This window comes from Solanum stenotomum, chromosome 8 (genome assembly GCF_019186545.1).
Source record: "Solanum stenotomum isolate F172 chromosome 8, ASM1918654v1, whole genome shotgun sequence".
NCBI classification, from domain to species: domain Eukaryota; kingdom Viridiplantae; phylum Streptophyta; class Magnoliopsida; order Solanales; family Solanaceae; genus Solanum; species Solanum stenotomum.
The window spans coordinates 33565304-33588742 of record NC_064289.1 but is presented as its reverse complement, the minus strand read 5'-3'; the positions used below and the strand labels follow the sequence as shown (position 1 = coordinate 33588742).

At 36.6% G+C, this 23439-nt stretch overlaps 1 protein-coding gene across 2 annotated transcripts in view; it reads right to left on the bottom strand.

Moving 5' to 3' along the window:
* LOC125874176 (putative ABC1 protein At2g40090) overlaps positions 1 to 23439 on the bottom strand; it is a 211666-nt gene that overhangs the window by 12843 nt on the left and 175384 nt on the right. The window contains exons 2-7 of one of the 2 annotated variants that reach the window (XM_049555020.1): positions 21746 to 21935; positions 14296 to 14450; positions 14029 to 14154; positions 13792 to 13887; positions 13611 to 13711; positions 221 to 257 (exon numbers count right to left, since the gene is read on the bottom strand). In XM_049555020.1, coding sequence (XP_049410977.1) covers positions 221 to 257; positions 13611 to 13711; positions 13792 to 13887; positions 14029 to 14154; positions 14296 to 14450; positions 21746 to 21929 — 699 coding nt within the window. In that variant the 5' untranslated portion in view covers positions 21930 to 21935. Of the gene's footprint in view, positions 1 to 220; positions 258 to 13610; positions 13712 to 13791; positions 13888 to 14028; positions 14155 to 14295; positions 14451 to 21745; positions 21936 to 23439 lie in introns of those variants that run through there. The other variant, XM_049555021.1, reaches the window with a different exon arrangement.

Genomic DNA, 23439 nt, shown 5'->3' with positions numbered 1-23439 from the left:
GTACATGGGGACAAGGGTTCTCAATGCTTTCTCAAGATGCAGGTTTAGATGACATCGAAACCAAAGGAGCTAAAAAACACAAGAAAAGTTGGAAACTTAATAAAACATCTGTCCTAGAAACATTGAGTGCTCACAGAATTGAGAACCCATCATGAATAAGAGAAATGGAGAGCAGTCAAAAATTGATACTAGGACAATTTGACTGAGTTTCAGTAGCTACCTTAGGTAAACTTTCACGAACTTCAGCAACCAACCACCTGCATTCTTCAAGAAGCTTGGTCAGAAACCAAAGCTAGACCAGAGAAAAAAAATTCATTTTTTTTTAATTTATGACTCACACTAATTAGACCAGAGTAAATTAAATAGGAACCAGACATAGCATCATGAGTGTTCTTGAACCCCTTTAGAATGAAGGATTTAGTTTACTTTGAAGCACAAATCTGATAAATGCAACATACTATATTTCTATATGCAATTGAGGGGAAAATTGAACAGTACTATATCTCAACCGAAGGAGGTAGATATTAGTGTATACACTATATATATATATATATATATATATATATATAAACAAATGAGTCAAATTCAGATTGGTACTGGAACATTGGCTCATTGCATATCCTCAATGTGAAGTGAGGAACTAGAGTGGAAAAACAGTAAAGTTATATGCAACCAACAATTTGGTGGTACTAGACTTGGAAGCTAACAGATATAGCCCATGGAAGACAATGGCATGTTACATTAAGAAGGTAACATGCAAGTTAGGCCTAGGGATTTAAGCACAAGAATCGTGGTATTAGAATGAGGACACACAAAGATTTAGTAAAGTGAATCAGGAGAGGTATAGAAACTTACCAATAGCAAAAGATAGAGAAACATTTGAAGAGTATAAGAAAGTGAATATAGATCTTGCGTAATGATTTATGTTATCTATGATATCTTCTTTTTCTTTCTCCTTTTAGTTCTTTTTTTGGGTGAGGGGAGGTGGAGGGTGGTCCCAGAGGCGGATCAAAAAATTTAGTTTATGGGTTCTAAATCACAATTCTTTTTGCTTACTAGAATCTGAATAGATTATGTATATATGTTAGATATAATTTTTGAGCCGGGGGTCTGCCGGAACAGCATCTCTACCCCACAAAGGTAGGGGTAAGATCTGCATACATCCTACCCTCCACAGACCCACTTGTGTGATTACACCGGGTATGTTGTTGTTGTTATTGAAGAGAGCAAATAAAGAAGCTAAAAGGCGATTAATGAACCTTGAAGTAAGCTTTAAAATTCTTATACCAAATATTATGAACATAAAAAGGAGAAAGAAATGTATAAGGCTATGAGCTAACACTTAAAGAGAAAATAGGGGTAAAGAACTGAGAAAAACTAAGTTTATTAATATGAACGAGTTCTTAAGAGGAAATAATGAGATGAAAGAGAGATGAAGACATTGTTGATCAATTTCTCAGCAATTTTAATTTTAAAAAGCAAGATCAATTTCTCAACACACAAGAATAACTTTATAGATCCTCATACATCATTTATAAACACAAAGCCACACGCATAGAATTGTACGTAGTGAATGCCATGAAAAATGTGAAGATTGTTAGACTATTACATGGTTTAGGGAATGAGATATAGTCTCCTTATATGATTTTGGTTAATTCTCACCCCAGGAGTTAGATTTTGAGGTTGAGTTAGACTTATAAAAAGCTAAAAGGCGATTAGTGAATCCTGGAGTAAGATCTTATACCAAAAATACGAACATAAAAGGAGAGAAAGAAATGTATCAACTAATACTTAAGAGAGAAGAGGGGTAAAGAAGTGAGAAAACCAAGTGTATTAATATCAACGAGTTCTTAGAGGAAATAATGAGATGAAAGAGAGATGAAGACGTTGTTGATCAATTTCTTAACCCTCGAGAATAACTTTTATAGATCTTATACATTATTTATAAACACATATCCATAGTTAGGTGCATAGAATTATACTTAAGTAGCGAATGCCATGAAAAAAGTGAATATTGAAAGACTATCACATGGTTCAAGGAAGGAGATATTGTTTCTTTATATGATTTTGGATAATCTCACCTCGTGAGTTAGCTTTAGAGACTGATTTAGACTCAAAGTTCATCTTCTCAGCATGGTATCAGAGCCAGACCCATTTGTATTAGTGGTTTACATGATCTTGGGTCCCCATGCTATATTGTCTACGCTATAATGTTCAACATTGGACGTGCCTAGGTGTTAGACTACCCCACATTGGTTACGGGAATAGGTTGTTGTCTTCTTATATGGTTTGGACCATACTCATCTCATGAGCTAACTTTTGAGGTTAAGTTAGGGCAAGGTTCATTTTTTTTATCATGGTATCAGAGGTAGACTCATTCGTACTCTTGGTTTACTCAAAGTTGGAGCCTCATGTTATGTTATCCACACATCCAAATATTCGGTCCTCGGCGTGCGATGGGTGACTATCTCAAATTGGAGGTAGACTCATTCGTACTCTTGGTTTACTCAAAGTTGGAGCCTCATGTTATGTTATCCACACATCCAAATATTCGATCCTCGGCATGTGATGGGTGACTATCTCAAATTGGTTGAGATAATGGAGTGTTGTCTCTTTATAGGTCTTGGACCATCTGCACCTTATGAACAAAATTTCGCCATTGATATCAAAGTCAAAATCATGTTGGTATTTACCATATACGGAATTTAAAATATATTTTCCGCTTACCATATATGATAGCACTCCTTAATTATTAATTCTCCTAATGCCTCTTACCATATATTTTCCTCCTTCCATATATTTTAGGACTCCTTAATTATTAATTCTCCTAATACCTCTTGCCATACAAAAATAAATTCACCATATATTTTAGGACTCCATACTTTTAAATATTAATAACATAATTGTTACCTTTGTCAAAAAAAAGTATTATAAAGATAATTAATTAATCATTTGAGGAAAATAGCAAATGACAATTGCTACAATTTGTTCACCAACTCATTCTTATGTGGTACCTCCAATTGTTGCTAATAATATTTGAGATTTTCAAAGAAGAAGAAGAGTACAAAACCTAAAACAATCGTAGTTTAAAAGTGAGAGGAAACACCTCTATTTATAACTAACAAATAGTAGTATGAATAGGTGTTAATTGTGCCTTATCAAAAAAGTCACAACCCTTCGAAAAAGTCATTGCTCATCGAAAAAGTTACAACCCTTTGAAAAAATAACTCATCAGAAAAAACACAGCTCTTTAGAAAAGTCGCAACCTTTTGAAAAAATCACAATCCTTCGAAAAAGTCACAACTCCTTGGGAATGTCACAACCCATCAAAAAAGGCACAACCATTCAGAAAAGTCACAACTCATCGGAAAAGTCACAACCCTTTAATGTGAAAAGGTATCTACTTTTTTTTTTGAGATTGGTAACTGTTTCTATTTCTTTAAATCAGTACATGGGTTGTACTGAAACCATATTTACATAATGAACTCTAAAGGCACTGTCCTATCCCTATAATGAGTCTAAAACATCATTGATAGAGACAGTGTCATTAGAGTAGATCTGATTACACCAAAACACAAAGTTAGAATACAATTCAATTTTACTTGCTGCATATTACTCTCCCTATTCTCAAAAACTCTAAGATTTCTCTCTTTCCAGACAGTCCACCAAATAGTAGCAGGAATGATTCTCCAGTTGCTTCTGTTCTTTGCTTGTAATCCTGCTTCTTCCCAACTGTATAAGGCCTCTGCAATTCTACCAGGCATGACCCATGAGATGTTTTTGCGCCTTAGGAATAGACTCCACAATTGGCAAGTGACCTTGCACTGGATGAACAAGTGATTGACTGTTTCTACAGTTTCCCCACAAAAAAACATCTTGAACACAGTGTAATCCCCTTCTTCATCAAATTCTCATGTGTCAACACCACTTCCTTAGCCAGTAACCACACAAAACAGGCCACTTTGTGTGGGATCTTGGCCTTCCAAATGTATTTCCAGGGCCATTTGGATGCCTGCATAATTGGGTGGTTCAACTTCCTATATGTTGCACTTACTTTAAAAGTCACAGTACTATTCCCCAACCACTGCAATCTGTCTTTCCCAGTCTCCAAGCCACTAAATTATTCAATGATGCTGAAGAATTCTGTAACTCTTGGAATTTCCCAATCATTGAGGTGCCTTCTAAATATAATATTCCACCCATGAGGTGTCCATAGTTCAGTTATTGTATTTTGTTGCTGAAGAACCAGAGTATGTATGTCCGGGAAAAGTGTCTCCAGATTTCCTGCTTCATGCCAATCCTCCTTCCAGAATCTAGTTTTAGCACCATCTACCACTTTAATCTTGGTGTTTTGTTTGAATTCATCCCATAGTGATCGGATGGATTTCCATAAACTAACACCATAGGGAGTGGTAACTTCCTTTGTCATCCAATTGTCACTTTCTTCATATTTTGCTTTTATGACTGAGCCCCATAAATTCTAATCATCGTTGGAATACCTCCAAAGCCACTTCATTCTCAAAGCATTGCTTTGATTCTTAAGGTTCTTGATCCTAAACCCCCAACTCTCTTATCATTGATCACTTTTTTCCATTTGACTAAGTGGTACCCCTTCCTTTCCTTGTTTCCTTGCCACAAAAACTTTCTCCTGATGCTATCCAACCTATTAATGACACCTGGAGGAATAGGTAATAAAGACATCATATATGTTGGAAGTGCATCAAGCACAGAGTTGATCAAAGTCAATCTTCCTCCAAGTGAGAGGTACTGAGACTTCCACCTTGCTAGTTTCATCTCACACTTCTCAATCACCCCATTCCAAATTTCCAAAGACGTGGATTTGGCCCCTAAAGGCATACCCAAATAAGTAGTTGGAAGAGCACCCACTTCACCACCAAGAATTAACTTCAAATTTTCCATATTTGGCACTTCATTAACTGGATACAAGAAGCTTTTTCTCCAGTTAACATGAAGTCCAGACATTCCTTCAAACAAGACTAGAATTAGTCTCAAAATTTTGAGGTGGTCCTCTTCAGCATCACAGAATATCAGGGTATCATCAGCATATTGTAGATGAGTTATCTTTAGGCTTTCCCTTCCGGCTCTAGCTACTTCAAAACCTCTTAGCCATCCTTCTCTATTTGCATTCATAATCATATTGTTGAGTCCCTCCATGACTAATAGGAAAAGGAAAGGTGATAAGGGATCACCTTGCCTTAAGCCCCTTTGTGAACCGAAAAACCCTGATGGACAACCATTTATCAACACTGAGAAGCTTACTGAAGATATGCAGAATTTAATCCATTGTCTCCATTTGAGACCAAAACCCATCTTCTCTAGCATACCCATAAGAAAATCCCAGTTGACATGGTCATATGCTTTCTCAATATCTAATTTGCATAAAATGCCTGGTTTTTTCAAACTTGACCTGGAATCTATAGCTTCATTAGCTATTAGAACAGCATCCATGATCTGCCTCCCCTTAATAAAAGCTAGTTGTTGTGAATTAACAAGTTTGGACATCACTCGTTTTAGCCTTTCAGTGAGCACTTTTGAGAGAATTTTATAGATGCTTCCTATCAAACTGATAGGTCTAAAGTCCCTTAGTTCTTTAGCACCCTTTTTCTTTGGAATCAAGGCCATGAAGGTAGCATTAAAACTTCTTTCAAACCTCCTTGGTCATAGAAATGCTGAAAGGTCTTCATGATATCACCCTTGACCACTTCCCAACATTTGATGTAGAACCCCATTGTAAAGCCATCTGGTCCTGGTGCTTTATCCACTGCACATTGCTTTAAACTTCTCAGAACCTCCTCCTCATCAAAATTTCTTTCTAGGTCCTCTATTTCCTCCCCTGTTAGCCTTGGACAGTTTAAGAAATTGTTGCCGGGTCTCCATTGAACATTTTCAGAGTAAAGTTTCTGGTAGAACTCCACTATTTCCCCTTGGATCCTTTCTGGATCTTGGACTATATTCCCCTGAATGAGCAGTTGATCTATCTTGTTATACCTCTTGTGTGCATTAGCCATTTTGTGGAAGAAATTGATATTCTTGTCCCCTTCCTTTAACCAAACAGATCTTGACCTTTATCTCCAGTAAATCTCTTCATTTTTTATTAAACCCTCCAGTTTCAGAAGTAAAGTTGCCTTTTTCCGTTGCTTCATCTTCTGTCAATGTTCTATCAGTGGCAACATTTTCCACAACAGCCAGCTTTTCAAGAACATTCTTTCTCTGTTGGCCAAGACTTCCTTGCTCACTTCTATTCCATTCCTTCAATTTATGTTTCAAAGCTTTTAATTTAGATGCCAGGATGTAGTCAGGTGTCCCAATGTAATCGAAAGAGTCCCACCACTCCCTAATTCTATCTGTGAAGCCATCCGTTCTTAACCACCAATTCTCAAATTTAAAATAACTTTTGTTCTTCTTCCAAGAACCACGTTGAAGTGTGACTGGGGAGTGATCTGAGATTATTCTCTGCGTGGTAATACTGTTTCAGATTACTAAAAACATCATCCCATTCTTGAGATACCAGGATCCTGTCAATTCTTGAAGCTATTTGATGGTTGTCCCCTTTAAACCAAGTGAACTTAGCATTTTCCAATTGGAGATCAATTAGATTCAAATCCTCAATCAAATCAGAAAACTCTCTCATTCCTAATGTTCTTCTAGTACAATTTTTCTTTTCTGAAGCATATCTTGCCACATTGAAATCCCCACATATTGCCCATGGACCTTCTATTAATCCTCCAATAGAGCCAATTTCTTCCCATACTAGTCTTCTTTCCACATAGCAATTGGGTGCATAAACTCCTGTAATGTGGCAGGAAAAGTCCTGCAATTGTGATTCAAATTTACATGTGAGAGTATATGTCCCCGTCTCTAGTACCTCCCCCTTCCATATTCTACTATCCCACAACATCATTATCCCTCCTCTTGTCCCACTCAACTCCAAACATGCCATTTTGACCCACCTATCCCCCCAAATCTGCCTTACCAATTCAGTGATATCCCCCTGTAATTTGGTTTCTTGTAGACAAATGATGTCAGCTTTCCAGTCCCCCACAATGTTCTTGATAACCCTCCTCTTATCTCTATTATTCAAACCCCTTACATTCCATGATACTAGTTTGAATTGCATCATGAAATGGTAAGGAAATTTCTCCCCTTTTCTCTACCCCCACCACTCTTGAATTTCACATCAAATGCTGCTAAAACTTTTCAATTCTTTAGAACCTTTGAACCTTGTCTTCTTACAAACCACTGCAGCATCCTGATGTCTGGCTTGTCTGGCACTATCCACCTGTAACAGAAGTTCCAAAGCTTCTTGTTCATGGCCTTGGAAGTCAGCACCCAGTAATTTCCCCAGTCTGATCAGATTTTGTTTTACCCAAACAGATATCTCTTTCTCTTTTTCCGTAGTTAGATGTTGTTGTGTGCACAATGGCTCAGCCTCTTCAACCTCCCATTCTTCAATGGAGGACACTAATCTCTGCTCTAGTGTATTGCATGCAACTTCTTCTACCCCCTTCTACACCCCGTCCCTAATCAGGATTTGCGACTTTGGATTTGTGGTTTGCAAGACTGCATCTATCAAAACATCGCTTGAACTGATTATTGACATCTCCTGCACGTTACTCTGTTCTGTTCTATGCTGCATACAAAATTGGCTTTCTGTATCTTTAAGAGACCAGTCCTCTCTGTAGATGGGCTGTGTTGAGATTGTTATGTTGTTAAAAATGACCAGACTTGCTGGGTCAGACCCACTGGTTCCTTCATTTAAAAATTCAGGCCTTTCATTGAGGCCCAAAGCATCATCCTTCATTAAAAGGGGTATGTAACTGTCACATACATCAGTGGGTACCACCACTTTTGACATAATATAATTAATTAAATACCGAGTATTTTTAATTAGGGGTATTATAGTAATACAACATTCATGTTTGGGAGTTCATGCTTTTAAGGTAGTATAGATAGATATAGATATAGGTTAGTATATTAAGGAGTTAAGATGTCATACGGCAGGAGAAAGACTCTTGATTCTAGTATACAAGAATAAAGAGGATATTCAAAGACATAAAATATTCGGTGCAAATTTATCCCCTTGAGACAAAATGAGATTTAATGGGATCGTGATGCCTAAAGGTAGACAATTCATGGCATGATATGACGATGTAACAAGTTGAATTCAAATAAGAGCGCCAAAATTAATGTGATATGGGAATGCAATGTGATATGCACACACCTAACTAAGTGAAAGGTAGGGTTAACATATCGGTAGTAAGACCAAAAATGTTGTTTCGAGGTGAATGCTAGGCCTATAAGACCATAATGTATCAACAAGATAAATGTCACATAAATGCACAGGTTAGGATTAAGAAAAGTCATAACTCATCGGAAAAGTCACAACCCTTTAATGTGAAAGGTATCTACTTTTGATATAATATAATTAATTAAATACAAAGTATTTTTAATTGGGGGTATTATAGTAATACAATATTCATGTTTGAGATTTCATGCTTTTAAGGTAGTATAGATAGATATAGATATAGGTTAGTATATTAAGGAGTTAAGATGTCATACGGCAGGAGAAAGACTCTTGATTCTAGTATACAAGAATAAAGAGGATATTCGAAGACATAAAATATTCGGTGCAAATTTGTCCCCTTGAGACAAAATGAGATTTAATGGGATTGTGGTGCCTAAAGGTAGACAATTCATGGCATGATATGACGATGTAACAAGTTGAATTCAAATAAGAGCGCCAAAATTAATGTGATATGGGAATGCAATGCGATATGCACACACCTAACTAAGTGAAAGGTAGGGTTAACATATCGGTAGTAAGACCAAAAATGTTGTTTCAAGGTGAATGTTAGGCCTATAAGACCATAATGTATCAACAAGATAAATGTCACATAAATGCACAGGTTAGGATGAATGTACAACAAGATTACGTCTTATAGAGGTGCAACTAGCATGAATCGATGATTAAATGAGAGAAGATATCTAAGAAAACCATACACTACATAGTTGAAGGCGATAAAGGTGACATGGTAAATCTAAAAATACATAAAGAAAAGGTATCCTAACAGACCTTAAACCTCTCAAAATGATGCGGACTTAGCAAACCATTGAGAACATAACGAACACAAAGGATCCATATTGCAAATAACTAGTGGCTAGTTGTTGTTGTTGATACAGTTACATTATGTCAAGTCTATGGAAAGAGTCTTTTATTCTAAAGAAAGACTTGTATGTCCCTATGGGGAAAAGTTTGAGAATTAGGGGGTGTTTGGATTGGCTTTTTAAAGTGACTTGTAAGTTAAAAGCCAAAAGTCATAACTTGGGACCCTTCGGGGTGGCCCAGTGGTTTGGGCTTGGGACTTCCATGTTGGAGGTCTCAAGTTTGAAACCCCTTGATAGCGAAAGCAAGGGTTTGCCTTCTGGGTCGAGCTCGTCGCACTGGGCTTGACTAGTGCGGGTTACCTCACCTATGTGGTTTGCGAGCTATTGCATAGGAGCGGGGGTTTTACCCTGTTGTGTGCACCCAAAGGGTAGCGGCTGCGGGTTTTCCTTGTCATATAAAAAAAGTCATAAGTTGGGAACCCCAACTTTTGGCTTTTGGCATCTTATTTTTTTTTATACTTTTTCAGCTTTAAAAAAGTTCTTTTACCCAAACACTTCCAAAACTATAATAGTGCTTAAAAGCCAAAAAACACTAAAAATAAATCAATCCGAACACCCACTTAGACAAACACTAGTTTTAGAGAAACTCTGATTTGCCTTAAATTCATTTATTTGGTGTTAGAATAGGAATAGGTTTATACAATCCTATTAGAATAGGAATAGGAATAAAAATAGAAATAGGAATACTAAATAGTATCCTACTTGGTAAAGGATTGTATTCTAGGGTCTATAAATAGGGTCTCAATGTAATAATGTAGACACAACAACAATTCAGTAATATTTTTTTCCTATATTTCTCACATGATATCAGAGCCTCTACGATCTTGGTAGAAAATCAAAGAGTTTCTGCTGCCGGCAGGCGGCTATTATTCATATATGCCGCCCGTCTGGACAACAATTATGTTAGCAAAAGTTGGGTCACCGTGTATCGTTCCGGTGACTACTTTCTATATCTAATTTGTGTAGCACCGTGCCATCTTTCCGGTGACTACTTTTTCATATCTAGTTTGTGTAGCACTGTGCCATAGCACCGTGCCATCCTTCTGGTGACTACCTTTTTTTGCATATCTGATTTGCGTAGCACCGTTCATCTCTCCGAACTATTTTTCATATTTAATTTGTGTAGTATCGTGAATTTTTTCGAGCTATTTTCTCATATCTGAGTTGCATAGCATCATGTGTCTTTTCAGTGACTCCTCAGATTTGATTTACATAGTTCCATTCGTCTTTCCGGTGACTCCTCAAATCTGATTTGCGTAGGGTTGTGCCATCATTCCAATCCTACCCATATTATTTCTCTTTTTCAATGGCGTCGTTCCATCAATTCGAACTATCCTATATAATTTCTATTTTCTAGTTGGGTTGTGACATCATTCCGACCCTACCCATATAATTTTATTTCTTAGATTGTGACCACTTTCAGCCATCAAATCTAATACTCCGGCATATGAGCATGTTCCGGCCAATTTTTTGGTGACTTCCTTGTTTAATATCAACTCATCTATTGATTCAAACATGATCCATATACTTTATACTAGATTTTGAGCACTTTGTTGCTCAAGGGGAGTTAAGTTGCCTTGTATGTCGATTGTGTAAGTCACTCTATAGTCTGAAACAATCTTTGCAAGCTTGGTTTGGGAAGTTCCACACTGTAATTTTATCACTGTGTTTTATTGGCATTATGCATCAAATTCAGTATTTCATGAGAAGACCAAGCACGTTGAGATTGATTGTCAATTTTGTAAAGTCGAGTGATCAACTTGCAGATATCTCACCAAGCCCCTCATCGGTCCTTGTGTTAATTACATTTGTAACAAGGTAGGTACATGAATTGTATGCACTAGCTTGAGGGGGGGTGTTAGAATCGGAATAGGTTTATTTTTTTTTGAGAAGGTAACAGTCTTGTATTATATTCCAAAAATTCAAACCTGCCACAACTTGTTACAGGTTTACTAATTGCAAATAAAAGGAGAGTATCAGGAAGATCTTCAATCCTAAATAAACAAAAATTACAAGGTGCCTAAAGCATTCATTACTGATTCTAGATCTTCCATATACTCCTGTTTACACCAAAAATGAAATAAAACCAAGCAATTCATCTTCATCTTCTGGATGTTGTTACTTTTGTTCTGGAAGCATCTAAGGTTCCTCTCTTTCCACACAGACCACCAGATACAGGCGGGGATGATCTTCCATCTTTCTTTATGACCAGAAATGTAGGCAAAGCTACTCCATATCTTCAGGGCCTGGACAATATTTCTTGGCATCACCCAAAATAGGTCCTTCGAGTTGATGAAAATGCTCCACAAAATATTAGTGATCCTACAGTGAAGAAAGAGGTGATTGACTGTTTCAGCCTCTTCTCCACAAAGGAAACACCTAGGGCTTAGTTGGATACCCCTTTTCATGAGGTTCTCCTGAGTCAAAACAGCCTGCTTTGCTAGTAGCAAAGTGAAGCAGGACACTTTAGGAGGTATTTTAACTTTCCAGATAAGTTTCCATGGCCAACCAGTAACCTGATGGGTGAAAGAGTTGAGCTTTTTGTAAGCTTCCTTCACACTAAAATTTCCGTTGCAATTATGATTCCAAAACAATCCATCTTGGGAGGTAGAGGTTCCTTTGAATTGTTCAAGGATTCCAAAGAAATCTACTAGTCTTTGGATCTCCCAATCATTTAGGGGCCTTCTAAAACTCAAATTCCATCCCTGATTTGACCAAACTTCTGCCATAGTGTCTTTTTGTTGTTGGTTCAGAATGTAGATATCTGGGAAGAGGGTTTTTAGAGAGCCTTGTTATAACCAGCTGTCCTCCCAGATTCATGCCATTTCCTATTCTAATGCTGCAATTTTCTCTTAATTTTGGCCAAAAGTTTCTGATGGCCCTCCAGATGCTAGTTCCATAAGTACTAGGGACCATTTTGGTAGACCAGTGATCCTCCATTTCATACTTCTGCTTGATAAGTTCTTTCCATAGTGCTTGTTCACTGGATGCTAGTCTCCATAGCCATTTCATCATAAGGCTTTGGTTCTGAATCTTCAAATTCCTTACCCCAAGACCTCCTTTTTGTTTGCTCCCAATCAATTTATCCCACTTAACCAAGTGGAATTTCTTAGTGTCACTATTTCCTTCCCATAGGAAATTCCTCCTTACTGCATCAAGTCTGTCAATGACCCCATCTGGGATAGGAAAGATAGACATCATGTAGGTAGGCATGGAGTCGAGAACACTATTGATGAGAGTGAGTCTCCCGCCAAGGGAGAGATATTGACTCTTCCAGTTCACCAATCTTCTTTCACACTTCTCGACCACCTCATTCCAGATTCCTGAAGACTTGCTTTCTGCTCCTAGTGGCATGCCCAAATATACAGTTGGTAATTCACCAGTCCTCCCCCCAAGTGTACCAGCCAGAGAGGTTAGATTGGTGACCTCATTCACTGGGTATAGGAAGCTTTTTTCCCAATTGATATGTAGTCCTGATATGGCTTCAAATAGCACGAATATAACTCTGAGAACCATCAGTTGGTTTCTGTTGGCATCACAGAAAACCAGAGTATCATCAGCATATTGTAAGTGTGTAATCTCCATGTCACAACCCACCCTATTTGATACTCTGAAGCCCCTCAACCATAGTTTCTCTTGAGCAATCTTCAACATATCATTAAGTCCCTCCATAGCTATAATGAATAAGAAAGGAGACAAAGGGTCTCCCCGTCTTAATCCTCTCTGTGAAGAGAAGAAACCTGTAGGAGAGCCATTGATGAGAACAGAATATTTCACAGTACTGATACAAAACATTATCCATCTCATCCATTTACCACCAAAACCTCTTTTGGATAAGGTCTCCAGCAAAAAATTCCAGTTGAGATGGTCATATGCTTTCTGAATGTCCAGCTTGCATAGAATGCCTGGCACCTTGCTTCTAATCCTAGAATCCACACATTCATTAGCCATCAAAATAGCATCCATGATTTGTCTTCCTTTAATAGGAATACGAAATAGTATCCTACTTGGTAAAGGATTCTATTCTAGGGTCTCAATGTAATAATGTAGACACAACAACAATTCAATAATATCTTTTTCCTATATTTCTCACATTTGGTATGGAGTGAAATGAACCTTTTTTAATAAATATTGGTGAGATGAACCTAAATAGAGTAGAATGTATACGAGAGGATTCAGATACCAGAACACAATTAATTTGGGATTGAGGAGTAGTTGATTGCTATTGATTGATTGATATACATGATGCTAAGTTCTTAATACTCTCCTGGGGAAAAGTAGTAGTAGGGAACATTATCCACTGAGTATTGAACCATGCCTCACTGGCTAGTCAGTATTTCCAGTTACAAAAGAAACTCTCTCTGGAAAAATTTTATTAGGAGTTCATACTTCATGAAACTTGGTGAAAAGGAGAATATTTCTACCTGTAATCAAAGGAAGGAAAAAATTGATGCAATGTGTTCACTATCAACTCCACCGTTGCATAATCTGCTGCAGCAGTATCTGTCATATGTGTGTGCTGAACCTGCGATTAGCAAAATAAGAGACCTATAAGTTTTGGAAAATTCTCCATTATTAATTTATAACAATATCAACATTTAGGACCTTGACAGCAACTTTTTGCCCATCATGCATTCGAGCAACATGGACTTGAGCAAGAGAAGCACTTGCTATTGGTACAGGATCAAATTCATCAAAGATCTGTAGACAAAGGTTTTAATTCAGTTGAGTGCACAACAAAGAAACCAAGTCCAAGAATATATAAGCCATATATTCATCAAATTGACTCTATATTAAACCAAAACATTGCTTTTGAGGAGAATCCAATAAATTAAAACATACTTCATCAGGTGCACCTCCAAGCTCTTTCTTGATAACTTCATGCACTTGATCATAAGAAGAATGAGGACATTTATTTAACATTGATTCCCTCATTATACAAACATACTCTTCAGGTACTAAGTACTCCTGAGCAAAACCAAAGGTCAAGTTGGATAAGCCCAGAAGTATTGGGCGATTACTTGTAGAAGCAAGAGCCTTCTTGTGCCTTTGAACAAATATAAATGACACAATTATCTATACAATAACCTAAGGAGAGAAGTTGCAAACCAGCTGTCCTAAATGTTGACCAAGCTTAATGTAAATTCCACCATTTCTGAAACAAAGTTCTTCTAGCCTGCGTGCACCCCTCATGTGAACTTCATGTTTGGCTTTTGCTCTCTCTGCACTACCTTCTGGCAGTCCCCAGAGTGAATATTCATAATCTAACAAGAAGTCACAATTAGATCATTATATTGAAAAGAACTTCTCCTTTAAAAAATTCCTATATTATCACATAAAGGGGCAGTATTAGGAACCCAGAAACTTCCCCAACATTAATCAGTAAATGGAACAACGCAGATATAAGAACAACACTTCAACTATTCTTTACTACGACCATCAAGAATCATACATTTTAAGTGAACATTGTGAATTTGGCCATATTAGCTTGATTCAATAGGTGAGCATTTTGAATTGAATAGATAGACCCTTGGCTTAAACTAAAGCATTTCCAAGCAGTTTGAAAAGGAATGAAAAAATGAGAGCAGTAACAACAACAAAATAATGTGAAATGGAGAGCAGTACAGAACACAATAATGGCAACAAATTAATGTGATAATGTTGTGGATACGAGGAAGTCAATTAATTAAGTATTTGACTATATTTTTCAAGTAGATTTATTTATTATTTATTTATAATTTAAGTAGCTTTATTTATTATTCTAGAATAGGGGATTAGGTTAAGTTATAGTTAGTAGATTGGAATAGGATTTAGGTTTCCTACTTTCATAAGAATTAGACTTCCTATTGATGTAATAAGTCTCCTATTTAAAGGGGCTTTTGACGAATAAACCGGTAAGTCATTTTTCAGCAAAAAGCAAGAGATTAGAGTTCTCTTCCATTGAACTCTAAGGTTTCAGTCTCCCTTTGAAGAGCTAAAGAGATCTGTGTTTTCTCTTTTAATGAACTCTAAGGTTTCAGCCTCCCTTTAACGAGCTTATTTATATATCTCCCTACGAATCGATCCTTCCCTAAAGATTCATAATAGATAATCAAAGCACAAAAAACACAAGTAATAACTGAAATCTAAGAACAAGAAACTACGAAAATAGTGCTAATACCACAAGGAAGAAATAAGGTCCAAGTAAAACCATCAAGCATATCCTGCAGAAAGCCAGAGAATCCTCAACCACCAATTAACCCTCTACCCTAATCCACATCCTCCAAACCCTCCTAAGGTCATGTCCTCAATAAGCTCAAGATGTGTCATTTTTTGTCGAATCACCTCCCCAATACTTCTTTTTCCTGCCTCTACCTCTCCTGATACCCGTCATTGCCAATCTCTCTTACACACTTCTCCTTTTCGCATGTCCAAATCATCCCAGTCTCACTTCCCTAATATTGTCCACCATGGAGGTCGCTCCTACCTTGCCCCAGATATCTTCATATTATACCCACACATCCACTTCAACATCCTCATCTCCATAACATTCATCTTCTGAACATGTGAGTTATTGAGGCCAATACTTTGTCACAAACGACATAGTCAGTCTAATCACAATCCCGTAGAACTTACCTTTAAGTTTTGGCAATACCTTCTATTACACAAGAATTTGGAGGCTAACCTTCATTTCACCCATTTTGCATCAATACAATGTGTGACATCATTGTCGATCTCCCACTTACCTTGAAATAAGTACCCCAAATACTTGAAACATCCTCTTGAGGATGACTTAAGCATCAAGCCTCACTTCCACGCTGACCTCATATAGCATCACTGAACTTACACTCTAAGTATTCAGTCTTGGTCCTGCTCAGTCTAAACCTTTTAGACTCCAGAGTTGTCTCCAAACCTCCCGCCTAACTTAACTTCGTTGCAAGTCTCGTCAATCAATATCATGTTAACTGCGAATAACATACACCATGGCACCTCACTTGAATTTGTCGAATCAGTTCATCCATAACTAGTGTAAAAAGAAACAAACTAAGAGTCTATCTCTTATGCAACCCAATCATGACTCAAAAGTGCTTTGAGTCCCCCCCCCCTTATCCTCACCCTAGTCTTGGCTCCATCCTACAGTGGTGTAGCCACAAATTTCACGAATGGTGTTCAAGCGTTAGAGGTAAAAGAAAATTGCACATAAGTGCACCAAATTTTAAAATTTAACCATGCATTATTAGTAATTGACTTTTTTAATGAATGGGTGCATCAAAAAATTTAAAATCAAAATGCATAATGCTTAGCACTGATGAGTTCATATTTAATTTAATATGAAGTGAACAAACAACGCAAAAAAAAGAGGCAAAGAAGAAACTTAAGCCTAGAAAGAAACCATTTTTTTATGAAGAAAGAAACCATCTTGAAACTTTAACCTTTCTACAGCCTCTAGCGACGACAACAATAACAATGAGACATGGAGAACGGAGATCAGAATTAGACAAGATCTTTTTTAGAGAAAAGATTCCTTATGGAACATTTTTGCTTTTGATTTTGGCACAATTGTAGAATTATTTTTTAATTTTATTAAAAAAAATTAATGTAAAATAAAATAAAGTCAAAGACACACTGGGTGAGTATCCAATTGGCTATTGATACTTTTATTCTTTTTAAAGATTTTAATGAGAAAAACAAATCTCTTAGACACATTAATTGAATAAAAGAAAAATATTGTTTAAGGTCTCTTACGTGTTAAAATGAAAATTTCTTATTAAAAGACCATAAAACTAATTAAGGATTATCAATAAATAACATATGTAGAAGTTAACAGGCTAGTGGGAATCGATCCTGGGACGCGTGCTCAACAGCGCTTGGGATCTTCTTGAACAACTTTGACCACTGAGCTACCTCATCAACTCGTTTTCAGGGTGTTCAAAATACAAAATACTCCATATCAAGTAACATTTTACCAAAATACACAATATAATTTTCTGGTGAAGGGTGTTCTCCTGACCACCCTTGATACATTGTAGCTCCACCCCTACCATCCTATATGTAGTCTTGTATCACACTATCATCTTTTCATAATTTTTAGTGCTTAAATATTTAAATTAATACAAATTAAAAAAATCTCACTAAGGCCCCCATCCCATAAATTTAGTGGGATGGAATGAGACTAGTATTCAGACCCCCTATCCCGTTAAGTCCATTCCCTTCCCTTTTCGTCCCACTTACATCGTCATGTTGGTCAACCTTAATGGAAATCTTTAGGAAGAGTATATTTGCAACTTTTTCTACTGAGAAATTTGTTAATAGTTAAGTCAACTATGGAACACATTAGCTCCATAATTTGTTGAATTTCTGTGAAGCTGGGATTTAAAAACTTGTGAAGGATTGTCATTTCTTCCGTCAGTCCCGTTATATTTATAAGGTTGTAATAGGGAGTGTGCTCATATGGTGTGTCTTTCATTTGGTTAATGGTGTTTCTCACAAGTGTGGATGCAAACCCTTTCAGATATACACGGAACCAGGATGTTAGATCACTTGAACTCAAGATTGAGTATTGTGCTACCATAAGAGGTATCAAGAATATAAGAAAGTAATGAGATTGCACCTTTAAGGTTCCCTTTTCATGCTAAAGGTTATTAAAGGGGTGAAATATTATATACTAAAACATTCACGATAAGTTTCAAAAAGGAAAACACAAAAAGTTAGCTCAAGTAGTTAAGTGGACAGATATAAATTTGAACTGTCATTTGATCATTCTTGTAAGCAGAGACTTTTTGATTGGCGATGTAGTGTGTCACTGAAGCTCAATGCTTAATCTGCATTCTACTTCTCGTCGCAGATAAAACATAATTTGGCATCTAAATCTGTTTACACGTAGTATTTTGGACTCTGATACATTATTTGCAGTTTTACTAGGGTTTTCTATTCAACTGCCTTCATGAAAATTACAATGACATAGCTTGATTCTAACCATCATCATTAACCAGTTTATGCACACATACACTTGGTATACAGAGGTGGGATTTACTGAATTAACATTGTACTTCTGATACTAAACTCTTTCCCGTTTACCCTTGGCAACCAAGTTATTATTTCCCTAAGTGGGGGGAAAATTAGCTCACAATGAAAATGTCTTTCCATGGTAGTTGGCATATAATATAAAGTAGATATTGTTTGATATTAACTGAATCCTCTTCTGAGATAAATATTTGGATCAAGTTTGAATGTGTCTATATGAAGTGCACATTTCATTCATTATATGAGTTGAGTTTGGAACCAATGAGATGACTACCCAACTATCTTAGGTAGAAGATTCATTGAGTCAATTTATACTCTTCTTCTTGTCGGTCGATAGTGTTTCGCTTATAAGGAGCAGGTGACATAATTCGTCTTTTAAGGAAAACTTTGTGGAACAAGGTGCAACTAAACTTCCATTAAATGATAACAATGGCATATGTACATCATAAAATATACATATATGCTCTGCACTTTAGTGAGGAAGTATTGAGTGGGATGATGGATAGAGCCTTGATGGGAAAATAATTAAGGGGTTTCAATGTAGAAGTTGGCGGACACGACAACATTTCAGTTTTTCATCTTTTCTTTGCAGTGGATAATATTGTCGCACTTGCTTAGGTTTTGAATTCTAGGTAGGAGCTGTCCCAACTACCTATCTTAGCCAACCGGTTGGTGCTTTGATCAAGTGTTGGGATTTCAGCCCTTCAAAGGGTTGAGAAGAGGCATGTAGGATGGCAGAAAAGATATCAAAGGTGGGAAAAAAGTGCTTTTTAATAGCACTTTATCGAGAATTCCCCCATATTTCATGTCCTTGTTTCATGCTCTAACTAGTGTCACAATAAATTTGGAAAAGCTTCAAAAAGAACATTTTATGGGATTCATCAGATGGGGCAAGGAAGTTCCACTTAGTTCAGTGGGAGACTGAGACATCTCTCAAGTGTTGGGAGGGCTTGAAGTTAACAATCTAAGGTGTTGTTTGGTTGGGAACAAGTTATCCCAGGATTAATTATCTTCGGATTAACTATCTTGGGATAACTTATCTCATCACTATGGTATAAATAGTGGGATAAGTTATCCCAAAAATAGCAATCAAACAAGACACCCAAATTTTATCCCGGGACTAATTTTTTATACCTCACACCAAACAACCTCTAAGGGTTTCAACAAAGCATTGTTAGAAAAATGATTATGGAGATTCCTAGCAGAGGAACAAGTATTCTAAAGAATGGTGAATGGTGATTGTAGATAAATGTAGGGTCATCAAAAGGGGGTGGACAACTAAGGATGTCAACATGCCTTATTGTTGTGGGTTATGGAGGAACATTATGAAGGTATGATAGAAGTTAGAGGCAATGTAAGAAATGAGAGGAGAGATAGCTTTTGGGGACATAGGTGGTGCAGGGGAAACATGCTGAAAATAATTTCCCGAGCACTTACATAGGATCTTGCCAAAAGGAGTTTGCAATCCAACAAATCTGAAGGATACGAGGTGGAGCAGTTTTTTGGGACCTAAGATTTAAGAGGAATTTCCATGACTGGAAGGTGTTTGAGCTCCAAAGTTGTTTGCTTTGCTCCACAATTAATACATATCGCCAGAGCCTTGATGGGTGGAGGTGGCGGCGGAGGTGGAGGTTGGTGAATAACATAGTTTTTTGTTAAGTCTTTCTATGAAAAGCTTTTGACCAAGGAGGAGGATGCTTTTCCATATATCTCAGTTCCAATCCCGAAGATTCTGAAGACGATATGTTCTTCACTTAGTTAGCAGCTAGAGCGGCGTTCTGGATGACTGAGAATCTTAGGAAGATAAAGGTCATTAGTGTAAGTTAGTGCATGCTTTAATGCACAAGTTGGAGTGAAGATGTGGATCATCTACTTTTGCATCGTATCTTGCCTCTAGATGGTGAGAAATTTTTAGTTGGTTTGGTACCTCATGGGGGATGCCAAGAGCGCTTATGTTTAGATGGGATTGTGGGAGGAGGAAAAGGTGAAAGGCATGGTTTGCTCCTTTACCACTAATGTGAGTTAATTGGAGAGAAGAAATAAAAATACTTTTGAATAGGTAGAGTTGACATTTGTTCAGTTGAGGAGTAGCCTCCTCTCTCTTATTTTCTTTTGGTGAAACCATGAAATTCCTTGTTGTGTAGAAGATTGGTTGTCTTTCGTAGAGGACCGTTTCTTATAGGTTTTCTACTTTTTTTGTATACTTGTATGCGAGCGCTTCCGTTTAGGCCCAACAGTTAATGTAAATTTTACTTGATAAAAGTTGACAAAATAGGTAGTAATAATAACATCAGAAGTGGTGGTAGTTGTTTCATCAAAGGTTTCAGACAGAGACCTGCTAAGTAGATGTGTGGTTAGGGGGTTTTCCAATCATGAAACAGAAATTCCCACTAGCTCGGGTGTCAGGAGGTGGTCAGCAGCAGGGGCGGACCTACATGGTCCTACATGGGTGCTCGAGCACCCATTAATCTCGTATCGAATTATATATATTTACATAGAAAGAAAGAAGAATTGTATATATTTTATTAGAGAGCACCCATAGGAACAATGACTTAATTGGTGTGGTGGTTTATTGTGGGTGCTCAAGGTCTTTCATTCTTTTTATTTCTTTGCCAGAGGTTCGATTCCCTCCAAAGACATTATTTTTAGTTTAAAAATAAGCTCTTCTCTTACTTATTTATTCTAATTGGACTTCATTTTTATTTTTTTTTCTCCCATGCAGATTGTTGCTTTTTCTCTTTCGCTAGTGGCCTTTTCTAACTTTTTTTATCATTTTTTTTTATCCAAGATAATTTTTATTGTAATTTTTTTTATTATCGTGCTTAAATATGATTGTCCTTTTTCATAACAAGTGTTAAACTTGTGCACTTATATTTGTGATTGATAGCTAAGCAATAACGGAATGTACTCGAGGGGTGTCGACCGACAATTCTTTGTCGGAAGATTATACATGTAGTTAGGTAAAAACAATTAAAAATAATATATATATAGACACTCCTTAGCTTCTACACGATTTTACTTCTTTATATTTTGACACTCCTTAGTCGAAATTTTCGATCTGCCACTATAGCTAAGGGAGCACCCACAACCTTGAAATCCTGGATCCACCATTGGTCAACAGTAAATGAGTCATATAAGAGGGATTCGAGTTTATGAAATGTATAGTTCTCAACATTTTTCAAGTTTCCAACAAGGAAATGGCTGAACACACTATGTTAGGGGTGTCGAATGAACACACTATATAGTTCTCATATGTTTCAAGGTTATATAGAGAGAAAAAATTTTGTCCATGACTAGGCCAATGTCGCAAGGGACAAAGCACTATAGACCCCCAAAAATAATTAGCTCAACAAGATCGTACCGAAATTGGATAAAAGTGAAACTAAGAGTCACATGTTCTTAAATATTACATCAACTGATCAAGCACCATTCATACAAAGATCCAGCATCGATTAATATAAATTAAGTTGTACTTTTCTAGCCACGGCTACAAGCTGCAAAGGAAGGGGAAAAACACAAAAAAGGAGAGATTCTCAGGATTGAATCAAAAGCGTACCGAACGCAATGGTGGCAGCAGTGACGGAATCACGATAGAGGCGGAGAGGGACATTTGTGCAAAGCTTAAGGGCCATGGCTGGGTCGTCGGAGCTGGCAATTGTGGCCGCCGCTGCTCCACAACCAAGGGCGGTGGTGGCCACTAACAGCCTGGTTGTGGCGCGCCACATAGACCTGCCAGCCATTTTTTTTGCCGACCCCTCCTGGAGGATTTCGAGGAAGAAGGTAAATGCTACCCCCTTCTCCTATATTCTATCACCAACGACAGCCCCGCTACTTTTACGCTTTTTTGTCCTTTGGTTTAATGCCACTCAACTGCCTAACTTCCCGTTAGGGGTAAGGGCGATACCGTTTGGATAAAAATTGATTTAAATTGAAAAATCGAATTAAATTAATTTTATTTGAATTTGATTTGGTTTTAGAATTTTATAAATTGATAATGTTTGATTTGATTTTTGTTTTTCTCAAAAAATATTAAAGAAATAATTAAATCGAATCGATAAATTATGTGCATATATTTTATTATTATACATACATAATATATTATTTTTATAAATAATTTTAAATAACTTATATAAGTTTTCATCTGAATTTATTTATGAAAAGCAAAAACGTTCAAGATGAGAATATTTATTTTACTAGTTTCATTTATATAAGTGTCTATGACAATTCTTGATGGGACTAGAATGTCATTGTCTCTTCCTTCTAGGCTCAAATGATGAATTTTGAAGTTTTATTCGTGGTAAATTTGGTGATAGAAAGTTCTACAATATGAGCCGTTTTAATTATTTTCCATTTTGAATGAATTATTTTTTTCCCTCTTTTGAATGAATCATTTCTTTTATTTTTGTATATAGTTAACAACCGAATAACCAAATCAAATCGATAAGTGTATATTATATTTGGTGATTGTTTTTGGTAACTTAAAAATCGATTAAATTAATTTAATTTTAATTTTGACTAATTACCAATCCGTGAACACCCCTAGACTCCCGTCCACGTTTTCTCTTCTTTTTTTCCTTCCTTTACTAGTGTAATGGTATTTTGCGTATTCATTTTCGTTTGAATGAAAAGTTTGACATAAATTAATAAAAATATATGTAGACACCAAAAATAGTTTTATCAAAAAAAAAAATTGTAATCACCAAATCAATAAATAAATAAATAGAAGTAATTTTATTTAGCAAGATTATGAATATAATTTTGTGTGTTCTCTTAATTTTTCTTTCATAAAATATTTTCTTCTTGATTCGAGTATAGATAGTAACATATTTCTCAAACAAGGATGATTTGGACATCTTTGTGATGTATTTGATCGCAAAAAATGATGGGCATCACTTTGATATATCGAGTTGATCTTGAGGAAGAACACATCTTGATCACTTTAGCTCTCACTACTAAAAAAACAGTGAATACCGACCTAAAAATTTCCGACCTCAAATGGAGGTCGGTAATTTCCGACCTCCGGAGGTCGGTATTTACAAGTAGTCGGTTTTTATTCAAAATAAAGAGGGAAAACCAAATTCCGACCTCTGGAGGTCGGAATTTTTCCCGGAAAAAATGAATTACAATAAAAATACCGACCTCATGAGGTCGGTATATTTTATATTTAATTGAGAAAATAATACCGACATCAAGAGGTCGGTTTTTATTGTAATTCATTAAAAATTCCGACCTCCTGAGGTCGGAATTTTT